General features: G+C 37.6%; 1 protein-coding gene and 1 long non-coding RNA gene across 3 annotated transcripts in view; one reads left to right on the top strand and one right to left on the bottom strand.

Annotated features, from left to right (window-relative positions):
- The window catches only part of LOC126923963 (protein phosphatase PP2A 55 kDa regulatory subunit), a 45405-nt gene that overhangs the window by 10745 nt on the left and 12911 nt on the right, over positions 1-21749 (bottom strand). Inside the window, exons 1-2 of one of the 2 annotated variants that reach the window (XM_050737934.1) lie at positions 2918-3110; positions 465-777 (exon numbers count right to left, since the gene is read on the bottom strand). In XM_050737934.1, coding sequence (XP_050593891.1) covers positions 465-549 — 85 coding nt within the window. In that variant the 5' untranslated portion in view covers positions 550-777; positions 2918-3110. Of the gene's footprint in view, positions 1-464; positions 778-2917; positions 3111-21749 lie in introns of those variants that run through there. The other variant, XM_050737933.1, reaches the window with a different exon arrangement.
- LOC126924004 (uncharacterized) lies at positions 773-2420 on the top strand. Its single transcript, XR_007713375.1, has 2 exons — positions 773-1741; positions 1879-2420. It is a non-coding gene; the product is annotated as an uncharacterized LOC126924004 (long non-coding RNA).

Genomic DNA, 21749 nt, shown 5'->3' with positions numbered 1-21749 from the left:
TCGTTTGATTAATAGAGCTTGTTGGAATACATTAATCCAATAAACTCACGAGGTAGAAAAAATGTAGCTTACTCCACTTTTACTCTCAATGTTTCGATTATAACGAACCGTATAAAATCTTGTTCTTATCCATTCTACTTATCTCTATGAAAATTAACGAGCTCTAAATTCTAAGCAATTCAATTACGATCGCAACTTATATGCAGCGCGTCTAGGAAACGCATCTATTTATTTCTAGATATTTCAATAAATTTCAAAATCTTATTTAAACGTCGTGACGGGAAGATTTGTTTCCCCGCTCTGCTTTACCCCTATCTCTGCTCGAACAGAAATTACTATTCCCAGCCATCACACAAACATTTTAAGACTCGGAGAGTTAATAATGCGTGGTATTGAAGAGAAGAAAGGGAAGAAGGGCGGACGAAGCAGGAGGAAAATAAAGAACGAAAAAAGATAAAACTCACCGACTCTCTTGTTCACAGCGGTATTGATCATGGAGCCAAGCTTGGTGAGGCTAGACTGCCTCATGATGTTGGAGGGGCTCTTCATCCGTTTTGACGGTGGTACCGGAAGCGGAGCGGTCTTGGACCTTGCCAGGATAGCACCGTTCCGGCAGTTTCCGTTTGGACTGGAGCCGGGGGGCCGCTGGGGCGGTGCCCCCCATAGACCCACCACCCCTGCGTGACGCGTGGTGGTATTTCGCGAACGTCAACTCTTTTCCACCTGTTAACCACGCTATTATTTCTAATCTCAACCTCCACTTTGCCTCAGACGTCACTGGAACAATACAATGAACACGCGAACGATTACTTTTTCATGTAAATTTATCTAACGTTATTTATTAGATTAATCAGATTAGCGAAATTCAATCGTCAAGTTTCTATTCACGCTATTGGAGATTGTCGGATTTATTTTTATTGAATCTTCGTTGTTTGTAAATTAGCAACAGAGTAGGAAACGAATGAACGCTGGTGCATGGGAAATAATGTGACTGCGGAGTGCGCAGGCATTAAAAATTACTTCGTTTGCTCTGCTTAGGGCAGATTGTTTCGCTTCATCCTTAACATTACAAATCGCAGTTTGTTATTACGAATTAGAAAAAATATAGAAAATGTATTCAAATAGTAGATACAATACAGAAGCTCATTACACAAATAGAAGGTACAAAAACGATCTCTATGATCCGAGAATAGTAATGTAAAATAGTTGAGAAAAAGTATATCGATCCAATTCTCGACATTCGTTTACGCAAGTGCAACGTAGATCCGATAAATTTCAATAACGTAAATCCATTAAAAAGAGAAGTTACGAGTGAAATGTAGCGTTAATTTCGTTCTCTAATGGGATTAATGAACTAAGGAGCTGCACTTCGACTCTCTCGATGTATCTATCAGCGTGTTTCAACAATGTTTACTATCACTGATGGAAATTTTCTTTACGGCGTCGTGTAATACCAAGCACCCGTAGTATCTGTAGAACCCGGAAGAAGTTTATGTGAGCGTTCACATAGAGGCCGGTCTTTGTACGCGTCGGCTTTTAATCTCGATTTAAGTGGGATATCACGTTAGCGCGAGGGGCGCAAAACGAGAATGGCAGCGGGGCCAATTGAAAGACGCGTGCGTGAATGCGTCCTTCTTCCGTGTAGGTACACCCTTGAGAGAGTGCTGTCTGACGCGCAAATGCGTAAATATTATCAGAGCACCGGTGAAAAGAAAGAAAAGAAGGCAACAGGTAGCCGAACGTGGGTAAACTCATTTGAGCAGTGGCACGAGGGAGGCGCGAACACGACTGCGCAAGGGTTGAAACGGTTCTTTGGCATAGCTCGTGGTTCGTGTCTCCGATTAGACTGAATTCTTCTTCTTCTTCTTCTTCTTACAGATCACGCTTGAGCACTTGCAATTTCATTTAATAATGATGTCATCTACGACATTGACATCGACACCAGATGTAGGCGCCAATAGAAGATGCAAAGAATGCGAATAAACAGGCACGTAATTTATGCGAAGATCTGAAACGCAAATGTGACCTTAACCGAAAGAACACGAGCGTGGGTACACCCTTGTTCATAAGTTTATTAGAACACATGTAAAAACTTGTGTAAATTTAAATTACTAAGAAATTCCCGACACGCGCAAAAATTATCTCATTTGAAACGTTGGACTATAAAGAATCTATGGTTTGGAATTTCAGAATGAAAAATAATTTTAAACAGTTGAACATCCAAACACGTATTAGCACGTTTATGAAAACCTACTTAGACAGATTTGCCAAATCATTAAGAAGTAAGTTATGATCGTCGGACTATGAAGCACTGTTATTTTGAGACAGTAAAATCAGAAATAGTTTCAAATATAAAATATCAAATGATTTCACTCGGAGAATGAATAATTTGCTTGTATAAATATACCAATGCATAGATATTTCGTAGTAACATGCTCTAACCTTCGTGTTGCGCCGGTTGGATTACTGCTACACCGGTATCCTCCTCTATTAGCTTTCTACGTCACGCAGCCTATTAATTCGACGAAATCGACGAACGAAATTGAAATTTGATTAACACCAGTGTCGCTTAACCTCACGTCAAACTTGTACCGACCTCCGGACACTTCGATGACCGAGGATGCTACTGATCACTCGCTAATGTCAATAAGAGAAATGTAAGACAAAGCCGAATGTGACGAATAATACAAGTGTCTTTCATATAAACTACATCGTAATCCGATTATGTTCTACGAAGTTGCTATACTTGGCTATTGGTGTCAGTTATACTCGCGTACATATTTACCGTGTCTTAAGTTTGTACCACGAGTTTATTCATGTGGTTGTAGTATTTGCCGTGAGATAAAACCTTTAATTTGGAAGGATGACGCGCCCGCACGCGTTTGTGTGTGTGTTTGAGCATATTCGAAGGTAATACCTTTGTTTTTCACGAACGAATTCTTCGGTAATGAGGCAACCAATTGCACGATGCAACTAAACACTCGAAATACCATTCCACCTTGAGCTATTGAATTTTTTAGTTCTGACACAGAACTAAAATTTACACACGACGAGGATGACGTGTAAAAGTAGAGCGAAGACACCTTTAATCCAGAAGTACTGTCTGTGTACTGGAACGAACGCGACAGAATTAATGCACCTACCTTCAGGAATGGAGCAAGGTTAAATCTTTACCGCTAATCGCTACTGCCGGTTAATCTTGCAATTTAAACGCGTTTAAGGTCATCGAGCTAATCTGCCAGTGGATCAGATTCTCAAACTAAATGATCTGCCCCTCAGATTTCTACAATACTCCCCGTGATAACGTTCGTTTGAATGGGAAACACAGAAAACTACCCCATTGCTTCATTGGGAACAGGTAGAATGAAAATTTAATAACTCGAAAGCGAAAAGAGATAAATTTAACCCTCCAATTTCCCAAGCTCAGGCTATAAATACCGTACAGAAAATTTAGTTAATTTCTGCCTTTATCGAAACGAAACAGTAGGGTTCGAAATACGTGTGAAAGTTAAGGATTCAGCAAGGAGTTTGTCTTAAAGCATATATACGATATCTTCGTTAGAATTTTTAATAGACATTTCTTACCATATTTCAATGCTTTACCAAGAAAGTTCCAAACAATTGAATAATAAATAGCCAAAGATCGTATCGGCACTATGATGATTTAACACGCTGAATAAAATTATCTATGTCATATGTATATTTAAAGTTGGTTTGTACCTTTCAATTAAAAAGAAAAAAAGAAAGCAAACGACGTTGAAAGCTACAAATGGTCCCAATTCGATGGCCAAGGACTGCATTTGATCTCGGCCCGACATTTTAAACAATTAAAATCAATTAGTGCTCGCCACTCTGTACACATTTAAAATGCAGAGGACAGAGGATAGAAGTCGTTGAATTCGCTTAACCCGACGCGAATTTTTTTTCGAACGCGCGACAACTTTTTAACATGGCTGAAAAAATCGTTTCGCGACTATGGATTGGGATGAGGATGAGCAAGAGGGGTGATCGCAGACGGGTGGTAGTTTGTTAAACCGGCGAAGTGTGCATGCCAGTGACAGAAGATCCCTGGCGTCTAGCCAGAGAATTTTCCGACTGCTTCTTAAGCTTGAAATTCATTCTTTTTGCGTAGGAAGTTCGTACTATGAGCACGCAACATTTCCCAAGTTCGAAATACTCGTTTATTGCGGTGATTTCTCGTATATCCAACCCCTAGATCGTTATAACAACTTTTCAACAATATTCCGGCGTTCAAATTTTTAATTGAGTTTTCTCGAGGACGTTGAACTCATCCTTTATGGGCAAACTTTATCCCAAGAGGATATTATGCTTATACGCTGACGATTCGAGGAAGAAATACTGTTGGAATTCTGCAAGTAGCTTCGCCGGAAGAGCAACGCGATTTTATTGCGACGCGAAACACGAAATGAACGAATTTCTTGATAAAATTATTTAACGTTAAAGTAACAATGCTGATTCGTAATTCAGGATCGAATTTTTTTTTATCTACAAGAAGTTTCTTCGTTGGCCATTAATGAGAGAAACACATTTCCGGATAGTTTTAGGTATACTTTTTATTTGACAATCTATGCGCATTCTCTGAATCATTTGATGTTGATGAAAATCCTAGCTAAGCGTTTTTCTGATCTTCAGTCACGTATCGTTCATCACGCAACTTTATCGCTCGGGTCACTCATCCCGGGTAATGCAGACATTTCATAAAATTGCAGTGGCGATTTAGGTAGATATAAAATTAAGAGTCACGATTGCTTTCGTGTCAACGCTGTAAAAAAGAGAAAATAGCTTTGTCTGTATCACGCTTATGATACGAGAGCTGTTCTCTGATTTCATATTTCCCTGTTTTATTCAGCACTTTGTATTTACAAGTTAGCACAAGCTCGAAGGAAAGTTAAAAAGGATAGGTCAAGTTCTTTAAATAAGAGCACTAGATCAACGACGATCTATTTTAGTATCCGAATTAAATGAATCGTTCAAGGAACACGCGAGAAAAGTCACTTTAATTAGACTCATTGCTCGCTCTGTGGAAATTGAAGGAACGATTCCCTCTTTATATTTGCTGTATTTGATGGGACTTAGTTTTCTCATACTATTCTATCGGAATATAAAAAGCCAGTCTGTGTAAAATTTTATCCCGAACGATACGACGATATTGTACGTGCGTTTAAAAGATGTTACAACTCAAAATAATTTAGTACTATGTTTAAAAAGGAAACACGAAAGGGAGATTTCGAGGGTTAAGCGTGGAAAATTACGAAACCGATATTTAGCCATTGTTCCCTGTCGCAATGAAAATTAAACGTATATATAATATTTTTGTAAGTTTCTAAATCTTTTAATATTTCTGCAAGCTAACTTTTCGTTCTTTTTGAAAAACTTGTCTGAGCCGCAACTCTTTTGAAATAGGCGCGCGATATGATACCGCTGAAATAACGAAATTCTAAGGATATCCTCTGATGGTTTAACCTCTAAGTATTAAACCATCTTTAGTTTCTTGTCCCTTGAACTCTTGATTAAAAACCCTCGGCAAAGAGAACGATGACAATAATGACGGCGATGCGACGGATGAAAAGGTGGAGACGGCCGACTATAAAGGTTTCCTTACTTTACTTCTCGATTCATGTCGCTCTGAGACGGGCAGAGATCATTCTCAGGACTTTTTCACCTTTCAATTTTTCATTTTCTAATTGTCATTCCTATCGACTTGCCGACGCCAGCTAATATTCCATAGATATTTATTAATGTCTCTGTTAATGGAACGACAAATCCAATTACCATTCGTCATTTTTCGAAATCAAAGCAACGAGCACAAAAGATATTCGAAGAGCCTGCGCGGATCACTCGAGCATGACAAAACGAATTCCTCTTTTTCACTGCTGGAAAGCAGACACGATCGATAATCGTGCATGTGGAGAGTTTAACCTTTCACTTGGCACCTTTAATTATTACACTGCGACGAGAGGTAATCCAGCTATCGTTAAACGTCTACTCGAGCTGATCGACACGTTGCATCGTGCTTCTCAACTTCACAAACATCATCGTACGAGCATTGTTATTGCGTGTAATGGACACAGAAAGTGGATTACTACATCTGCTCCTCATAGATATAATACATTCGAAAAAAAGCTACAATTTTTATACATTGTGGTTAATATGACAATGAACGAGTTTGATAATGATAATTTGATATTACTCATCACGAGATTTCAGAGATAATGCGGTCTCTTTCACACGCCACGTTAACTTTGGTTTATATCGTGGTTGCTATGCAATGATACAAAGAAGAATAATTTGATATCGAAATTGATCGACGATTGATAATGGACGTGTATCGAAAAACAACTTATTCCTGTCTGTAGCAAAAAGGAACTAGGCTCGGGTTAGGTTTAAAAAATATCAACCTTTCGAGCGAATTACACAGGACCTTCCTGTGATTTACTGAATGATTTACTGGGCAATAATATAGTTCGTGGATCGATAAATAAAATGGTAAGTTGTGAGTTGTCGATTTTTGCTACGTAAGTTTACTATATCACTTTCACTGGCAATATTAGTCCAGGTGTTCAAATGCTTAGTATGTATGTATGGTAATGTACGAGACAATGGTAATACCTTTACTATCGTTTAGTCTTTGTTTCCGAGAAAATCGCCATGCCTGTATCGACGAGGTTACCACATCGACATTATTATTCTTATCAGGCTGTTCATATACGTTCTCGCAGCCTTCAAAAGGGGCAAACTGAGAAAGCAAAGGCTACTAGTGGTATAATCTTTTCTCACGACCTACTGACTATCACGATAACTCGTACTTATGTAGCCGTGGCTCGCCAATAATTTTCACTTAGAAACCACATAGGAAGACCACGACGAGTCACATTTCTTATTTTTTTACAGGCAAGCAATTGGAAATTTCAACACGTCGTCAATTTTCTTCAAAATTTTCAAAACATTACTCGTCAGAATTTTAGTATGTCGAAGATACTAAAGTATTGCTTGTCTCGATAACTATAACGTTAATTTATTGGAAACAAAAAGAAACTGAACGCTACTTCAACTAAACTTAACAGTTTTGGAATAAATAACGGATAGAAATTATGCCGATGGTCCAGGGACGTTACAGTATATTAGGCTCGTGTTTCACGGACGAATGAATATCCACGATATTTACCGGGATAATCGATATTCGGATAATCGATGTTCTACTGTACTTAGTAGTTCTCCGAGTCAATTTTCGTTTCTCTTCTTAAGTGGAACGATCCAACGGATGAATCGTTCATGTTTCGTTTCATTTTCTATGACATTTAATACCAGGATCCATTCTATGGAGAATGCATTGGTTACGTTACATCGGGGTGGAACATGCACATATTAAAAAATAACGAGAATAAAGTAGGAACCCCGAGGCCAACAGACACGAACGTTCTTCTGGAATAGTGGGTCAACGCTCAATGTTAAAGGGATCATAAAAGTGTACCAGTAGGCCATCCTGCTGAATCCTTACTACGGATCGTGTGAGTTTTTGTAGGTTTTCAACAGGCACATACGATTTTATGCGTATCGCGGAAGTCGGTTGTTGCAGCTTCGATCGAATTGCAAATTCGAATAACGACGAAACAACTGAAGAATACGTTTCCTCTTTCAAAGTGTAACTTGAAGAAGATTGGAGCTACCAACGACTGAAGTATAGAAGTCGAAGTCGAAGTGTAAAGTATATAGAAAAATGTATTACGCAAGAAGATAAAAATATCTAAAGATAATAAGTTTTATCCATATATCGTATAAAAGTCGTTTAAACCGAAAAATACTGTCAATATATAAAATAATATACAATTAGTATACTATACGTTATTGTATTACTATACTCGTTATTATTAACACTAGAACCACCACACCAGACAAATCGACTGGTTTTACAATTTTATTTTAAAATTCCTACTTCGTGTTATATTTTTTTCCACAATGATGTAATGACTTTCGCAACGATAACTAAAAGAGTAATATAACGAATTTTATTTTGTTTTTTATGTATTCAAATTGATACTAACTTTGTATCAAGGTTACTTATACCAATACCAGTCAAAATAATTGATACTTGTCAAAGTGTAAAAGGGTCCTGCAATTTGTTTATCAAACCCCAATTAACCAGTTTCCTCGTTTTGTACAACTTGCCACACGTTTTTAAAATATTTACAACGTATCATTCGATATGATGATATCAGTTATCAGGAAATATCGGATCGATCGCTAGATCGCTAGACGCTAGTACTAGAAATATCACACCAATCAAAATGACTGGTTCTACAATTTTATAAATTTGCCAACCCTCGTTTAGGAATCACGGTCCCAGATGGATTAATAATACCAAAAATATATTACATAATATGGAATTCCTTCTGTAAGAAAGTAATGAATCAATAAATATAAATATATTCTATTATTAGGTATTTCTTAAAGACCAGTCATTTTAACTGGTTTTGGTAGAAATAGCTTCGTATTAACTATCGGTAGTTCTAGTGTTAAGGTATCATAGCGAGGTGCGATGTATATCAAACTTAATCTTTTATAGTAAGACAGAACCATTTTCTAAAGTTTGATAGAACTTTGATATTTATAAAGTTATACCGTAGGACGTGCCAGAAGCAACATTTTAACAAAATTAAAGTTTATAAAGACATTGGACGTGCGAGAAAGTATTATCACGGATCGTGAAAGCGTGATATACAACGGAGTGTGTAATCGCAGTTTCTTCGAGTATCGGAACGGTATCAAACGTGTTTTCGCGCCGTTTCGGCTTGAAGTTTCACTGATTCTCACTCGTTAGTTCGCCGGTTGTCGTAACAGTTCGTAACAACCTCTTGTTACGCGATCAAGTTAAATTGAGAACGGATAAGAGTATGCGAACGACTGGGATGGAGCGGGTTATTCAATTGATGGAAATCCACAGCAGGATGCGAGTATATGCTTTGCGATCGAGATCATTTAAAACGTGCGAGGGAAAGTCGTGCGCTACCTTCGAAGCTACTTCCATAAATAAATGCCACGATTGTATTTAATTGTATTGGATCGTTCAAGAAATTTTAATAATTCAAACTGCTCTGTTAAATCGATACTTGAATAAGATTTATCTTCGTATACTCCAAATCACTTTCATAAAATTCCACGCAATTCCATCCGTTCCAGTCCAAATTACAAAAACATTACAACAGAAAAATTCAGGATGGTTTTTCCGCTATGACAATGTTCCAAATACGCATTGATGTTTACCCATTAATAATCGCTTAAGCTAAAAAACAGCCAAAAATTTGACCATCATCTTTGTACGGTTACGTTGCAATAAGCAAATTACCGTTTCTGCCGTCATCTATTGGTGTCAATTTACGACGGTTTGTAAATTCGACGAACGAGTTTACCGATTAATAAGCACCCATCGAAAACCCAGCCCATCTTTGTGTAACCCGATTTCAGCTGCGTCGAAGGAAAGGAAAAATGCCAGCAAAGAAAACTCGCGAGTTCGAGTTCGAGTTAGTCGCGAAACGACCGAGACGTTTGTGTGAGTGGCTTTTATTTTTCGGCTGACGCTTGTAAATGGTTATAGCAAGCTTTTATACGTGTAATGTATACACACGGGGATGAGCTTCAGCGCTGTCAGCGAAGTAAGAGGCTCGACGCTGCTGCCAGTTGCTCTACAAGCAGGTGGCCTAGATAATTCGAGTGGTAGGTCTTGTACTACTGTACTTGAGTACTGTCTGCTACCGTTTCTCTAACCGTGGTATAAATATTCCGTAACCGGCACCAAAACTTTCATTGCAACGCCTTATTAATTCACGACTCTTTTCTCTTTAAATTCGCTAAATTCACTATCTGCCAATTCATCGTTCGCTAAGAGAACGCAAGCTGTCAAGGACGACGAATCTCTACCCCTATGGTTTCATGAAGTTCGAAGAAACGTTTATAGAGCTATGACAAGATTATATTCTTTTGAATTGTGGAAATTTTTGTAAAACATTGCGTCTGATTTATATAGCACACCAGCGAGAAATATTTTATTATTCCAATACACCTTTTGTATCTTCACAAAACAGTTACTTTGTTATTGGCTTCTTATTGTTTAAGTTAATTTACTTATGTTATTCAATAATATCGCGTTTACGTAACTTCGATTCATTTACTTCGCTGTCTCATCCATAACTAGCTTAGATAGAAATTCTTCCTCAAATTTTACCGATGTAAATGATTCGATTGATGTATATGTAGCGGCACTCGACAGTAAACTTTCCAGTGGTTTCTGTCCCGTGGTTCGCTACACAAAGGCCCAACTCTTCGGACGAGACAATTGCCAGATGTCGATGCATCCTCATGGAATATTTTCAGCTAGACTAAGGACCCGCTATAAATCTTAGGATTTGTTTAGCTAAGATTCTCCAAAAGGGACAAATAGTCTTTCTCTTAACAGTCGTAAGTCTATCACCTACTACGAGAAGATACGAGAAATCTGCTTTTTCTCACGTACGATGTTTCCCGCTAGCAACTTTCTCTCAAGGGCAGTTAGCATCTTTTTCCAACTACCAACACAAAATTAGCCAATTAACAACGACGTCCATTTCCCTCGCTTTCCGAACCGAGGCTTTCCACAATGAATCCGATGATCTCGTATCCTTACACACAGCCCATCATAGTTTTCCTTTGCGGTATCATCGTGACGGAAAGTCAATCGTTACACAGAGTCATTACACTACAGTCGCTACACAGGAGTCGTTACACAAGAGTCGTTACAGTCGTCAGAATCGTTACGCATAGGTCCGAGTCAATAATTGATCCAAGTTCCTCGGCATCTTGAGCAATCATCCTCCGAACTTATATCGCGCATCAAAATACAAATCGACCAGTAGTCGAACTTGTAATCGCGAATCGCGAACCGCTAATAGTAATCGCGAGTTCTGTACAAAGAGTATATATTGAGTATATTATAATAAATATATATTGTTGAATATACTTAAGTGTTCTTTCTTATCACTATCACGACATTCACCTCATATAGTAGAAACAACTAATACTGAAAATAGGTAAATGAATGAATATGTTCTTGATAAGCATTGTACGCGCATATATGCATGTGTGTCAAGCAATTAAAAGAGTTAAATACAAGTATTTCAATACAAGATTGGAATTCCATCTTGTGCAAACTAATGTACAAATACTGTGTACTCTGGAAACAGTAATAAAATAGTTACTACTATTGATATTCGCGGTATTAAATATGCATAGGGATCACAAGTGAACTACATGCTATTTCAGTTGATTAAAAACTTGTCCGATTTATGTCTAAGGACAAGTTGATATTTTAAGCACCGATGGAGAGTACAGAACTGTGTACGGATTCGACAAAACTCTAGAAGATTATACGATGGAAAATTATGCGTAACGGAGCTGGTATTTAACTGAATACGTAATAAATATTTAACTAAATTCAATTCCATTGTACTTTAGGTACTAAGATAGCATATAGAATAGACTACGTTTCTCGCGTAGCTCTGTAGATACTGTGCTGGATAATCCGCACGGTTTATACATCGTGATATTTTATGTATAGAATGTGTGTGGTAATGGTCTTAAGTTGCTTGTAATTTGATACAATGGAAGTGGAAAAGTTGACGAAACTTTTAACGTAACAACGAAGTTGAACATACAGGTATCATTGTATGCCAGGCACTCTTTCACGCCGTCAACGAACTAATTGTAAGGAAATTAGTCTACTGCCAATTACCGTACACGCTGCTGACCCAGTTACTTCAAGTGGTGTACGCAGGTATACAACTCACGTCGCACGACATGCATTAAATTAGCAAACAAAAAAAGACGACAAAAAAGGATAAAGAGAGAAAGCTTTTATCTTTCCGCTAAAGTAAAACTACTTGGTAATTTTGAAAAATTACGGGACTTGTTATTTGAAACCATAAAACTCTGCTATATCTTCCATTTTTCCTTCTTCTTTCCTCCTCTCCTTTACCCTGGTATTCTTTTCCTTTTGCTTCTTTTCCTCTTTGTTTATTCATAATACGAAATAGAACAACGAAGTAAATAATTATCAACTAAATAAAACAATCTTCACGAGGCGATAGAATAATCCTTATGAGAATCATCAGCTGCCTTTTCTTTCTTTCATTTTTACTCCTTAGTTTCCTCGTACGCTTTCCTATCTCTTCTCCTTTTTCTCCTCTTCTTTCACAGAAAGATATTCCGATAGATATAAAAGATATAAGAAGATACAAAAATGAATGATAATATAATAAAACAGTTGGTCGAACAATGGTCGGAGAAAATAAGATAATGAAATAATCTATCACAGATAATAATATGTAACATATCATTGTTCCACAACATAATAAAAAAGATATTCCCAGGCGCAACATTTCCCGCGTTAATCATGCGCATCATATCGGGGATAATATTACAGAAAAGCGGAGAGTAGAAGAGCTAGGTTTGTGGTTGCCTCGGTGATCTGCATTTACCGAGGCATTTTCGTGCATACGGTGATCATCGGCCCGTTAATGGACTCGGAAAGGACAGAAATTTGCTACGGTTAGACGATTTCGGCGATAACTCTGCTCGTACGAGTTTCCCGACAATCGTGATAAATCGTAAATAGCACATTAATAGTGATAAATATCGATAATGTTCAACCGATACCTCCAACCACTGAATCGCTACGATCAAACATATACAGAGTGGTTGGTAACTGATCGAATACGTTTTCACAATCGAATACGTTAGGAAGTGTTCATAGAAATTTAATTAGAAGAGCAGAAGTATGTGTTCGGCAGAATAGGCATTATTTTCAGCAATCTTTGTAATAATAAACTTTACGATTACTTCATATTATTTCATTATGTATTCCTAATTTTCCGTTACGGCAAAAACAAACTTAAACTGCGATAATATCCATCGAGACAACGATCTACAGTGAGATCCGTTATAACGAGACGTGATAAAGTGCACGCGTACCGAGCGAAAATTCAAAGTCGATTTTCTCGAAAACAAAGCCTCAAACGAAAAATTTTTATTCTATATTTTCGATTTCTTTTTTCGCCTAGAATCACCCCCTTTCCGCTTGTACCACCAGTTACTAACCACCCTGTATATTTGTTCTATAGAACAGAAATTTGTAATAAAGTTTCTAGATCAACGATGTACAAATTTTTCTCTCCCTAACGTTGTTACGCAATGACTACATTATGTGCGCCGTGTTATTCATAAGGTATGGTTGTCTTTCATTGAAGACCATAAGTGAAGGAAATTTTTGCTTACAAATAACCGAAACACCCAAGTATGCATCGATCTAAACCTTTAATCTGCACCTACCCTTCAAACTTTCTCACAGTGTCTTCGACGCTGTACAAATTAGTCCGCCAGAAGTCAGTGTATCTTTCAAATAGTTTAATCGTTGCTGAATTAGAAGAGGGGGATCCCTACTAAAGGGAAATCCCTTCGAACCGAGAAACTCGAGGAAACGTTTCGCCTCTCACGGACACCTTTGCAAACTCGTTCACGATTTTCCTTAAGCCTCGGCAATTTCCGGTTCTCCGACCCGAAGGCTCGAGATTTCCGTTTTAAATCCAAACCCAACGTTCCCAAGATCGACGAAGCTACGGCTGTTGTGCTGTCATTCATACTCGGTATCCTTCTGAGAGATCAGTTAATGACATCGTTTCTCCGGAGGAACAATAACAAGTAATACAGTATGTACACGTGAGACGAGAAAAGTTGGAGAAAATCCTAACGACGCGGAAACGAGAAGATATATGTAAGAATAATTACTGTTCAAGTATCACAAGCGATTTCATTGTAGGCAATTAGCGGCTGGAATTTTTGCCCGTTCAAAGAATTTTGTATAATTTTGATAAAGTAAGGTTTAAGATTGATACATTATGGATTTCAGTAACTTTTGCATTAATAACTTTATAACATATTGGTAATAGTTAACTATTCTGTGGTATATAATCACATTCATTGCTCTTATCAAATAACAATTCATCGTGTAAAGTTATGGTGTATCTTTATACTTTTAACTTTATAAAATTTCTTTTCTCCACCACCGTACACTACTGTAACCTTCTCATTTTAGAAAAAATTGTATTATGTAGTACTTTATCTACGCTCGCTGACTGTTGTTTTTGAATTCCTTAATTCTGCAAGATAAAGTAAATACAGCTACGACACAGAGCTGTGGAATTATTTGGAATTTCCGAGAAGCTTACAACTTACGACCAGCGTCGGTGATTATTTATGATTCAACTCTAATAAATATTAATAACTGTATTACGTAGCATGACATTTAAGATATCATAGTTATGATTCTCCGTACATTATTTGAAACCTAAAAAAAGAATCACAAGTATTTGTTATGATGACTGAATGTTATGATAACTAAAAGATATATATATATATTTGTATGAAATGGTAAGTGTCCTCATAAAAAGCGAAGGTAACCTTGTAAACGTCAAAGAAAGAAATGACAAAAAAGGACTGACAAAAAGTGTATGATCATCTGGAAATTCTCTTCAGAGTGTGTTGTATACTCGTAGACGCAAAAAATGTATGATCGATCCACTAATGACAGAATAATCTAAGCTGATCACGTTGCGTGCCTAAGTCCAAACGAAAGTTAAGTGTTTTATGAACACAGAACACCATTTCGCTAAAATCATTTTATCGTAAACAGTTACGTGTGAACCATTTGAAACAGTTTATCTAAAGAAGCCACTATTATTTTACCATCAACTCAAAAGTTAATAAATTACTACTTACAACATAGGTATGTGTATTCTCAATATATACCTATAATACTTTTTACAGCTACTACACGTACATCACTAATTTGCACATTGCATTCAAATTCAAGTTCTATCGTTATCAGATGGCTGATGTTTACACGAATTCACATTTGTCACAACTAAATTCACAACTAGAAAGACAGAGGCTAAACAGAGATCCGTATCGTTCACTGAGCATCACAACGACTGCTGTGCTTCTAGCTAATATCGTACATTGTACACATCTTTTTGTACGACGTACGTTCCGTGCAGTTTTAAATTTCCCAGAAATGCATAGATATTCGCGATCTGGTTACTAGAAATTAGCTGAAACGCCCAAACACTTATCAGCCTCTTAGATACGGCTGAATTTTGTGCGGAGCTGTTTCTTTGTACGACAGAGTTCGACGCGGATTACGTGTAAACGATGCAGTTCTGCAACGTGTGACGGATAATGCTGTTTCCTACGCAAGCACATTGGAACGAAGTTTCTGATAACTAAATTATAATTTTTCTTAAAGATACGATGCATATACTTTAGCTCTAATAATTTACTTTAGTAATTAATAATACAATTGAGTGTGATATATTTCAAAGCACGGTACTACACACAGACCCACGTCACAATTTTCACACTCATAGCGTGATAGCGATTTTCAAATTGCTCTTCGTTTTCTACTCTGAAGCGACATTCTGAGGTTGAAGATTCTACAAAATTATAAGGACACGGATCAGCATGTTAAAGAGAACACCTAATAATGGTATATTTATATTAGCGAAAAGCAACAATTGATACCTGACACTGGCGTATCAGAAACAAAGACTATATATTGTCTGTATATTGTTAACACTGTTACAAAACGTTGTGAGGGCAAAAGAAATGTGATGCAAGACAAATGAAAAAGATTTAGTTCAAACGGTGGGCGAATGAGTCAGAAGAGCGAGCCACTATAGTGGCGTATCGTGATATAAGACGACATTCGCAAAAGCCACTATAGTGGCGCGTCGCACCTAACAGGTTAAACAGTAAACACAACGTAACAAAGGATCAACGATTCGAATTTCGTTTCGTTGAGGAACCATCGTTGAAGCGCCGTTGAAGGACCCTTCGCAATCGTAACGCGAAAGTTGGAGAAGAAAGAGAGATGAGACGGACGAAATAACAGGTGGGTCGTAAGTAGAATTAAGGTGGTTAAAACATCTGGCCACTGGGTAACGAAGTGATTAGCGTGCAGCACGACGACTGCGGCAAAAGGACCGTTGTCAGCAGCTGACGTTACAGCACAGGCAAGCAAGAGCGAGGAGTCTCGAGATCGAAGGTTGATAGAACTTTTGCGAGCTTTCCATGGACTTCTAGTGGCTACCCGTCTGAAGGTGTGTCTATCTTCGGCCTACCGTACTACGCGCCAACTCGGCTTCGACATCGAGATAGAACCAGCTTAGACAGAGAAGGAGAGAAAGAGAGAGAGAGAGGACCTTTCGGATCAATAGGTCGTGGCTTTATTGACTCGCGAAACCGCGTGCCAAAGAAACGCAACGTCGCGCCGCTTGCACCGTTAATGCACGCTGCCTGCAATTATCTTGCACTTCGAACGAGCACCCTTGTCGCCGTTTATTTCCTTTTATTAACTCGTAACGAAGTTGCGAGACCAAACATCAGAACATCTCTTTGCATTCTTTTTCTGGCGCTTGTGATGAAATTATTTGAACAATTACCGTCCATTGATATTTTATGCGTGTCACATGGAACTTTTTGAAATATCGTTAGCATCGTGATGAGTCTGTCAAGATTATCATCATTATGTGTAATTTGAAAGCAAATTACAGACGTATGTAAAAATTATAAAATTTTTATGAAAGTTTATTGCAAACATGCGCTTGATAAAAAATTAGTATATGGTATAAGTGATCGCCTTAAGCGCACGATCAGCGCGAAACACGATTTTGTTAACATTGAAACAACCGTAGATGAAATATGGAAAGATAAACCTGTGTCAAAATGGAAGATGTATTAAAAAAATAATGCGAAAGGAGAGCAACCTTTCGTCCAAATATATTGTCAAAAATCATTCAAGTTCTCGATAATTTCTATATAAAATAAGATTTCTGGATTGAAAAATGACGAGTTGGTTATTTTAACCACTCTGATGGTCTTAGTACTAATACGGCGAATAATTGAATATTTCATCAATTTTACGATACGTGTGTTTGTGAAAAATGGATCTTGCACTCCTATACACATTTTCATATTTCCTGCAAACTACGAATATGACCGTAATATGTAGTCGCATCATGTTGTATGTCATAGGAAATCTTTTATATATTCAGAAACGTTTCTATGAGTGTTCAAATACTTTCATGAACCACTCTATATGCTCTTGTCACGCTATAAAACAAGTATGACAGAAGCGTGCGAAATTTTTCGCTTCGAATTTTTCATACGCAACCGAAATACGTAAGTCACGGGTTGGATAGCGTTGGATTTATCAAGCGCGTTCATCAAGCGCGTTCATCAAGCTCAACCCATAACTGCACTGTTAATGGGTTAAGGTTAAGCCGATTGCTAGGCAATTTATGCAAGTAGAGTGTACAACACGCGACAATAGAGAATTTTTCGCAGATAATTTTCATACTTTAAGGCCCACATTACGCATTAGCGAGGATCTGTTTGATAAATACGGTTTTGTTAAAAATCTATGGTTTAATTAAAATTTCGTATAAGCTTTTTTACTTTTCGTTTCGTCGACCGTTCCATCCGCTTGCCGATAGGAGAAAACAATAGTTGGCTATTCGCGAAAAGAAGTACGACGGCAACAATGGCAATGTGTTAAATGGAAGAAAGATATTCCAATTTTTCCTCGCATATTGAACTTGCCCAGCTGCAATAAACTCGCAGACTGCCGTTTCGTCCGTTTGTTTTTATTTCCACGAACCGTGACGCGTTCTCGCTATCCACCGTCACGCGAGATTTTTAACAGAAAGCACTTTCACGCTTCGAGATCGGTATAAATATGTATAAATATGTATACTCGTATTAGCCAATTTGCGGCAGCAGTAAGTAGATAAGGATATCGGCAAAATACAGGAGAATCGAAAAGGTTGCTAGCTAAAAACAATAAGCGAACAACGAACTTTGATTATTTCTTTAAAACTTAACATTATCTTCGAATTCAACAGATAGACTCACGGATGTACTTAACTATCGACCATTGATATTTGCTCAAATGTATTATACATAATTGATTATAATTGGAGCAATATGACAAAAATGAATTAGCATAGGTAACCGTATTTTTTAACAAACACTGATATTACCAACAACACTTATATGTTGCAAACACTCGATTGCTTTTCAATTTTACTAGTGTAATGGTGCCAGTCGTGCCACGTTATAATGCTAACGAAATTTCAAAAAGTTTCGTATAATGCACGTGATATATTCATAAAAAAATCTCCTGATAAGTACTCGAATACTTCCGTAAACCATGATATATACATGTTATATATATAATACTTGTGAGTGGCTGTCGACGAAGTGCTTAAAGACGTTACAACGAAACTACTCGTCCAACATGCTCGTTACTCCGTAAAGTGATTTAGTTGAAAATAAACGTAGAAGCATCGCGCTCACAAAGAACGTTCGCAGTCTTCCGTCGATTTATCCCAGTCCTGTTCATCTTTGATAAGCGGTTGGAACTGGCTTTCAATGATTCCACTAAAAGGCTGCGTAAATTGTGCAATTGCTCTATTACGAGGCACTCGAACGCTATGTGAAACCTAACGCGTACATGCTAAATATTAACAGACATTAACCGAACGGACACTGACGAACGTGCCAGCATCTTTCTCGAAACACCGACCTATAAACGAAATAATGAAGTTTACTCGCGGCGAACGTTTTTGCGATTGTGAATTCATAGGCGAAAGTAGACTGAAGTGGTCATATAGCCACAGTGATCGTATCATAGACGAATCCGCGTGTTGCTAAATTTTCTAGAGTGGTTAAAGTAAGATAAATTTCGCGGACCAACGAATTTTCGACGATATGAACAACTCAGATAACATTATCGGGAAAAAGGGTGCAAGTAGAATATTTTGTTAGTATAAAGAGTTCAATATCTTTTTAAGATTATGAAAAGTTGACTGTAATTAGAAAACGTAGGAAGCCTACGTAGGAAGTCAACAAGGGTGCGATAGAATATTTTACAAAAATGAAATGTTATGTCGTAGTATATTTCAACGCATTGCAACTCTGGGGAACAAACGATACGAATTCCTAAGAAATTCGTATTAATTGAATCTTCTTTTCGAGACGTACTTTGACCGGAGCATCCCTTTATCTTTCACAGGAGCGCGAATTATCAGAAGATAATGAATCTAACCTATTTAGAGAGGAAGAAACTTCAGAAGTTCCAGCGACTAATGCCCAAATGTAAGAAGCTCTACGAATTGTTCGTCGTAGCGTGCGATATAGAACAACAAAGTTCGAGAAGCATTATAACTGTGAGAATTATATTCAGCAGCTAATAAACGCAAACAAACAACAGCCGACGCTTGATAAGTTTTTCAAATAAGTTTTATATTGTTTTCGAGAAGAAAGAAAGCTAAGAAATGTAGCATAAACGTGTATTAATTGTACAGTTTGTGATAAATATAAGTCGTAAAAACGTTATAATCGTTTGTAATAAACTGAGTTCAATGACAAAAATTTGTTATCCTCTGTTTAATGTTGATAGCCGATTATTCTTATCAAAAATTGCAAGTCCCAAAATGGTTATGATGAGCGGGTTATAACTACATCTTGTACGTAACACGCGGCGATCAACGTGTAATCACTCGGAGAAGGTTCACGCTATCGATTTATGCTTTCGTGCGAGCAATTAGACGCAGCAACGTAAAAACGAACAACAGATTTTCAATATTCTTTTTTCGTCATATAACGAATTATATTATGTAAATGGGGTGAAACAGGCATAGTATCACGAACGCTGTCGTATTCATCGACATCATGTCGTTTCCATAGTAATATCACCGGGATCGTTGGCTCCTCCGTGTCGCAGCTTTTGCAACCAGGTCGCCTTTGAGGCAAAGTATCACCTTCCCCATGGAAAGTGCGTTCGACGAGGGTAAACTATCTGAAAGCCTGCACTTATATCGAAATCAACCGCTGACTCGATCAGTGGGTCAAGGAGAGGATCATGGGTAAGTACATTTGGAATTCGATTTGGATTTACGAGCTAGCTGTCCAGTGACGAGTAGACACGCGTGAGCATCATGAAGAAAATAATTTTTAGCGTCTCATAACAGAAACGAGCCTTGTCAAATTATTTAGGTAACTGAAACAATTCCCTAAAGGAATTTTGTAACAAAACATTCTGAGAATGAGTTAATGATTAAAAAATAAATTAAATGAAATTTGACTGCTAAAAATATTATATATAATCATAGTCTCATGGTCAACCGATTCTAAGTTATAACTGCACCCTCCATCGAAATATATTTTCATAATCTTAAAAGATATTGAACTCTTTATACTAACAAACACAAAATGTTATTTTACGAAGAATACCAACAAACCGACTTACACTATTATAATCCTCAACTCGTCAACGTAATTTTCATTAATAGAATAGCACGATACTGTTAGTGCTTTATAGGCTTCCTACGTTTTCTAATTACAGTCAACTTTTGATTTGCCACGAGGAGCTTCCGAAATCGATGAGAGTTTTTACGTTTCGTTGGACAAGCGCGTGATCGTAACCTAATTTATAGTGGGAAAATGAGCCGAAGAAATAACGGCACTGATAATATTTTCATTCGAAAAGAGTAGCTCGTAGAATACTGCGAGCGTGCTGTTGCATAAATTTTACGCCGATGACCACGTTCCTGCGTAGCGACGACCGTTTCAACAATTCACTTTTCCATTGTCGAGAAATTGTTTTCCAGCGCGAATAAAAAGACTCGCCATTAGTGATAGGCACAAGCAGGTCGCAATAAGTTTATATCGTTTATTTTCCTGTTATTTCGACGAATCTTTTTCTTATTTAGATTATTTAGAAGCTGTTAGCTTCGGTTCCATTTCCACTTTCTTTTTGTTTCCTTTTTGTGGGACATCGATAGAAAGCTGCTTTTGCAATATTCAAGATTTTAAATACCTGTTGGAACAATAAACATTCTGTTTCATCTAACTGATCGCGATCACGTTGTCCATGAGAGTTCGATTGAGTTTGATTGGCTCGAAATTGTTCTACGGAACGTAGCTGATCTTCAGGATTAAAACTTTTTCTCGAAACTTACCAATTTTGTACGATGATGGAACCTGGTCCTCGCGATCCGATTAGTAAAGGGCTCGATTCGTTGAAATATCGGACTCGATATAAGTAGATCTTCGGAACAAGTTCGTCATTCTGGCTTCTTCTTTCGAAAAGCAGCTTGTGAAAATCGAATATTTCGCAAGTAGGATAAATAAACTACTATGTGTTATGAAACGAAGCATGGATATCGGATTTGATTCAGGATTACGAGAATTTACTAAACTCGATTCCATCGCTACTCGACGTATTTATCGAAACGAAAGGACACGGGCTAAAAATTACACAAATAGCCTGTGTGTATCGTATGTAGAGCTTATTACGAAACACTGTGTACAGTTTATCGGATAACAAGGACTCTGCGCCCGTATTTATCGCGAATAGAACGGTTCATTTGCACCCTCGTTGCACAATCAACGGCAGGCATGTGCATGCAATGAAAACGGTAGATCGTGTTTGGATTATCAAAGCTCGAAATTAAAAACACGTGGCCTTAAACGTAAGGTAAACGCGTACGATGTTTAGCGAGGACAAGAGACTAAAAGACTTTGTCCTACCGATTCCTGCGATCGCAATTGCCAATAGCCAGCACGTGCTATGATTCTAGGGT

This window comes from Bombus affinis, chromosome 14 (assembly GCF_024516045.1).
Source record: "Bombus affinis isolate iyBomAffi1 chromosome 14, iyBomAffi1.2, whole genome shotgun sequence".
NCBI classification, from domain to species: domain Eukaryota; kingdom Metazoa; phylum Arthropoda; class Insecta; order Hymenoptera; family Apidae; genus Bombus; species Bombus affinis.
This window is presented reverse-complemented; position numbering and strand designations above follow the sequence as displayed.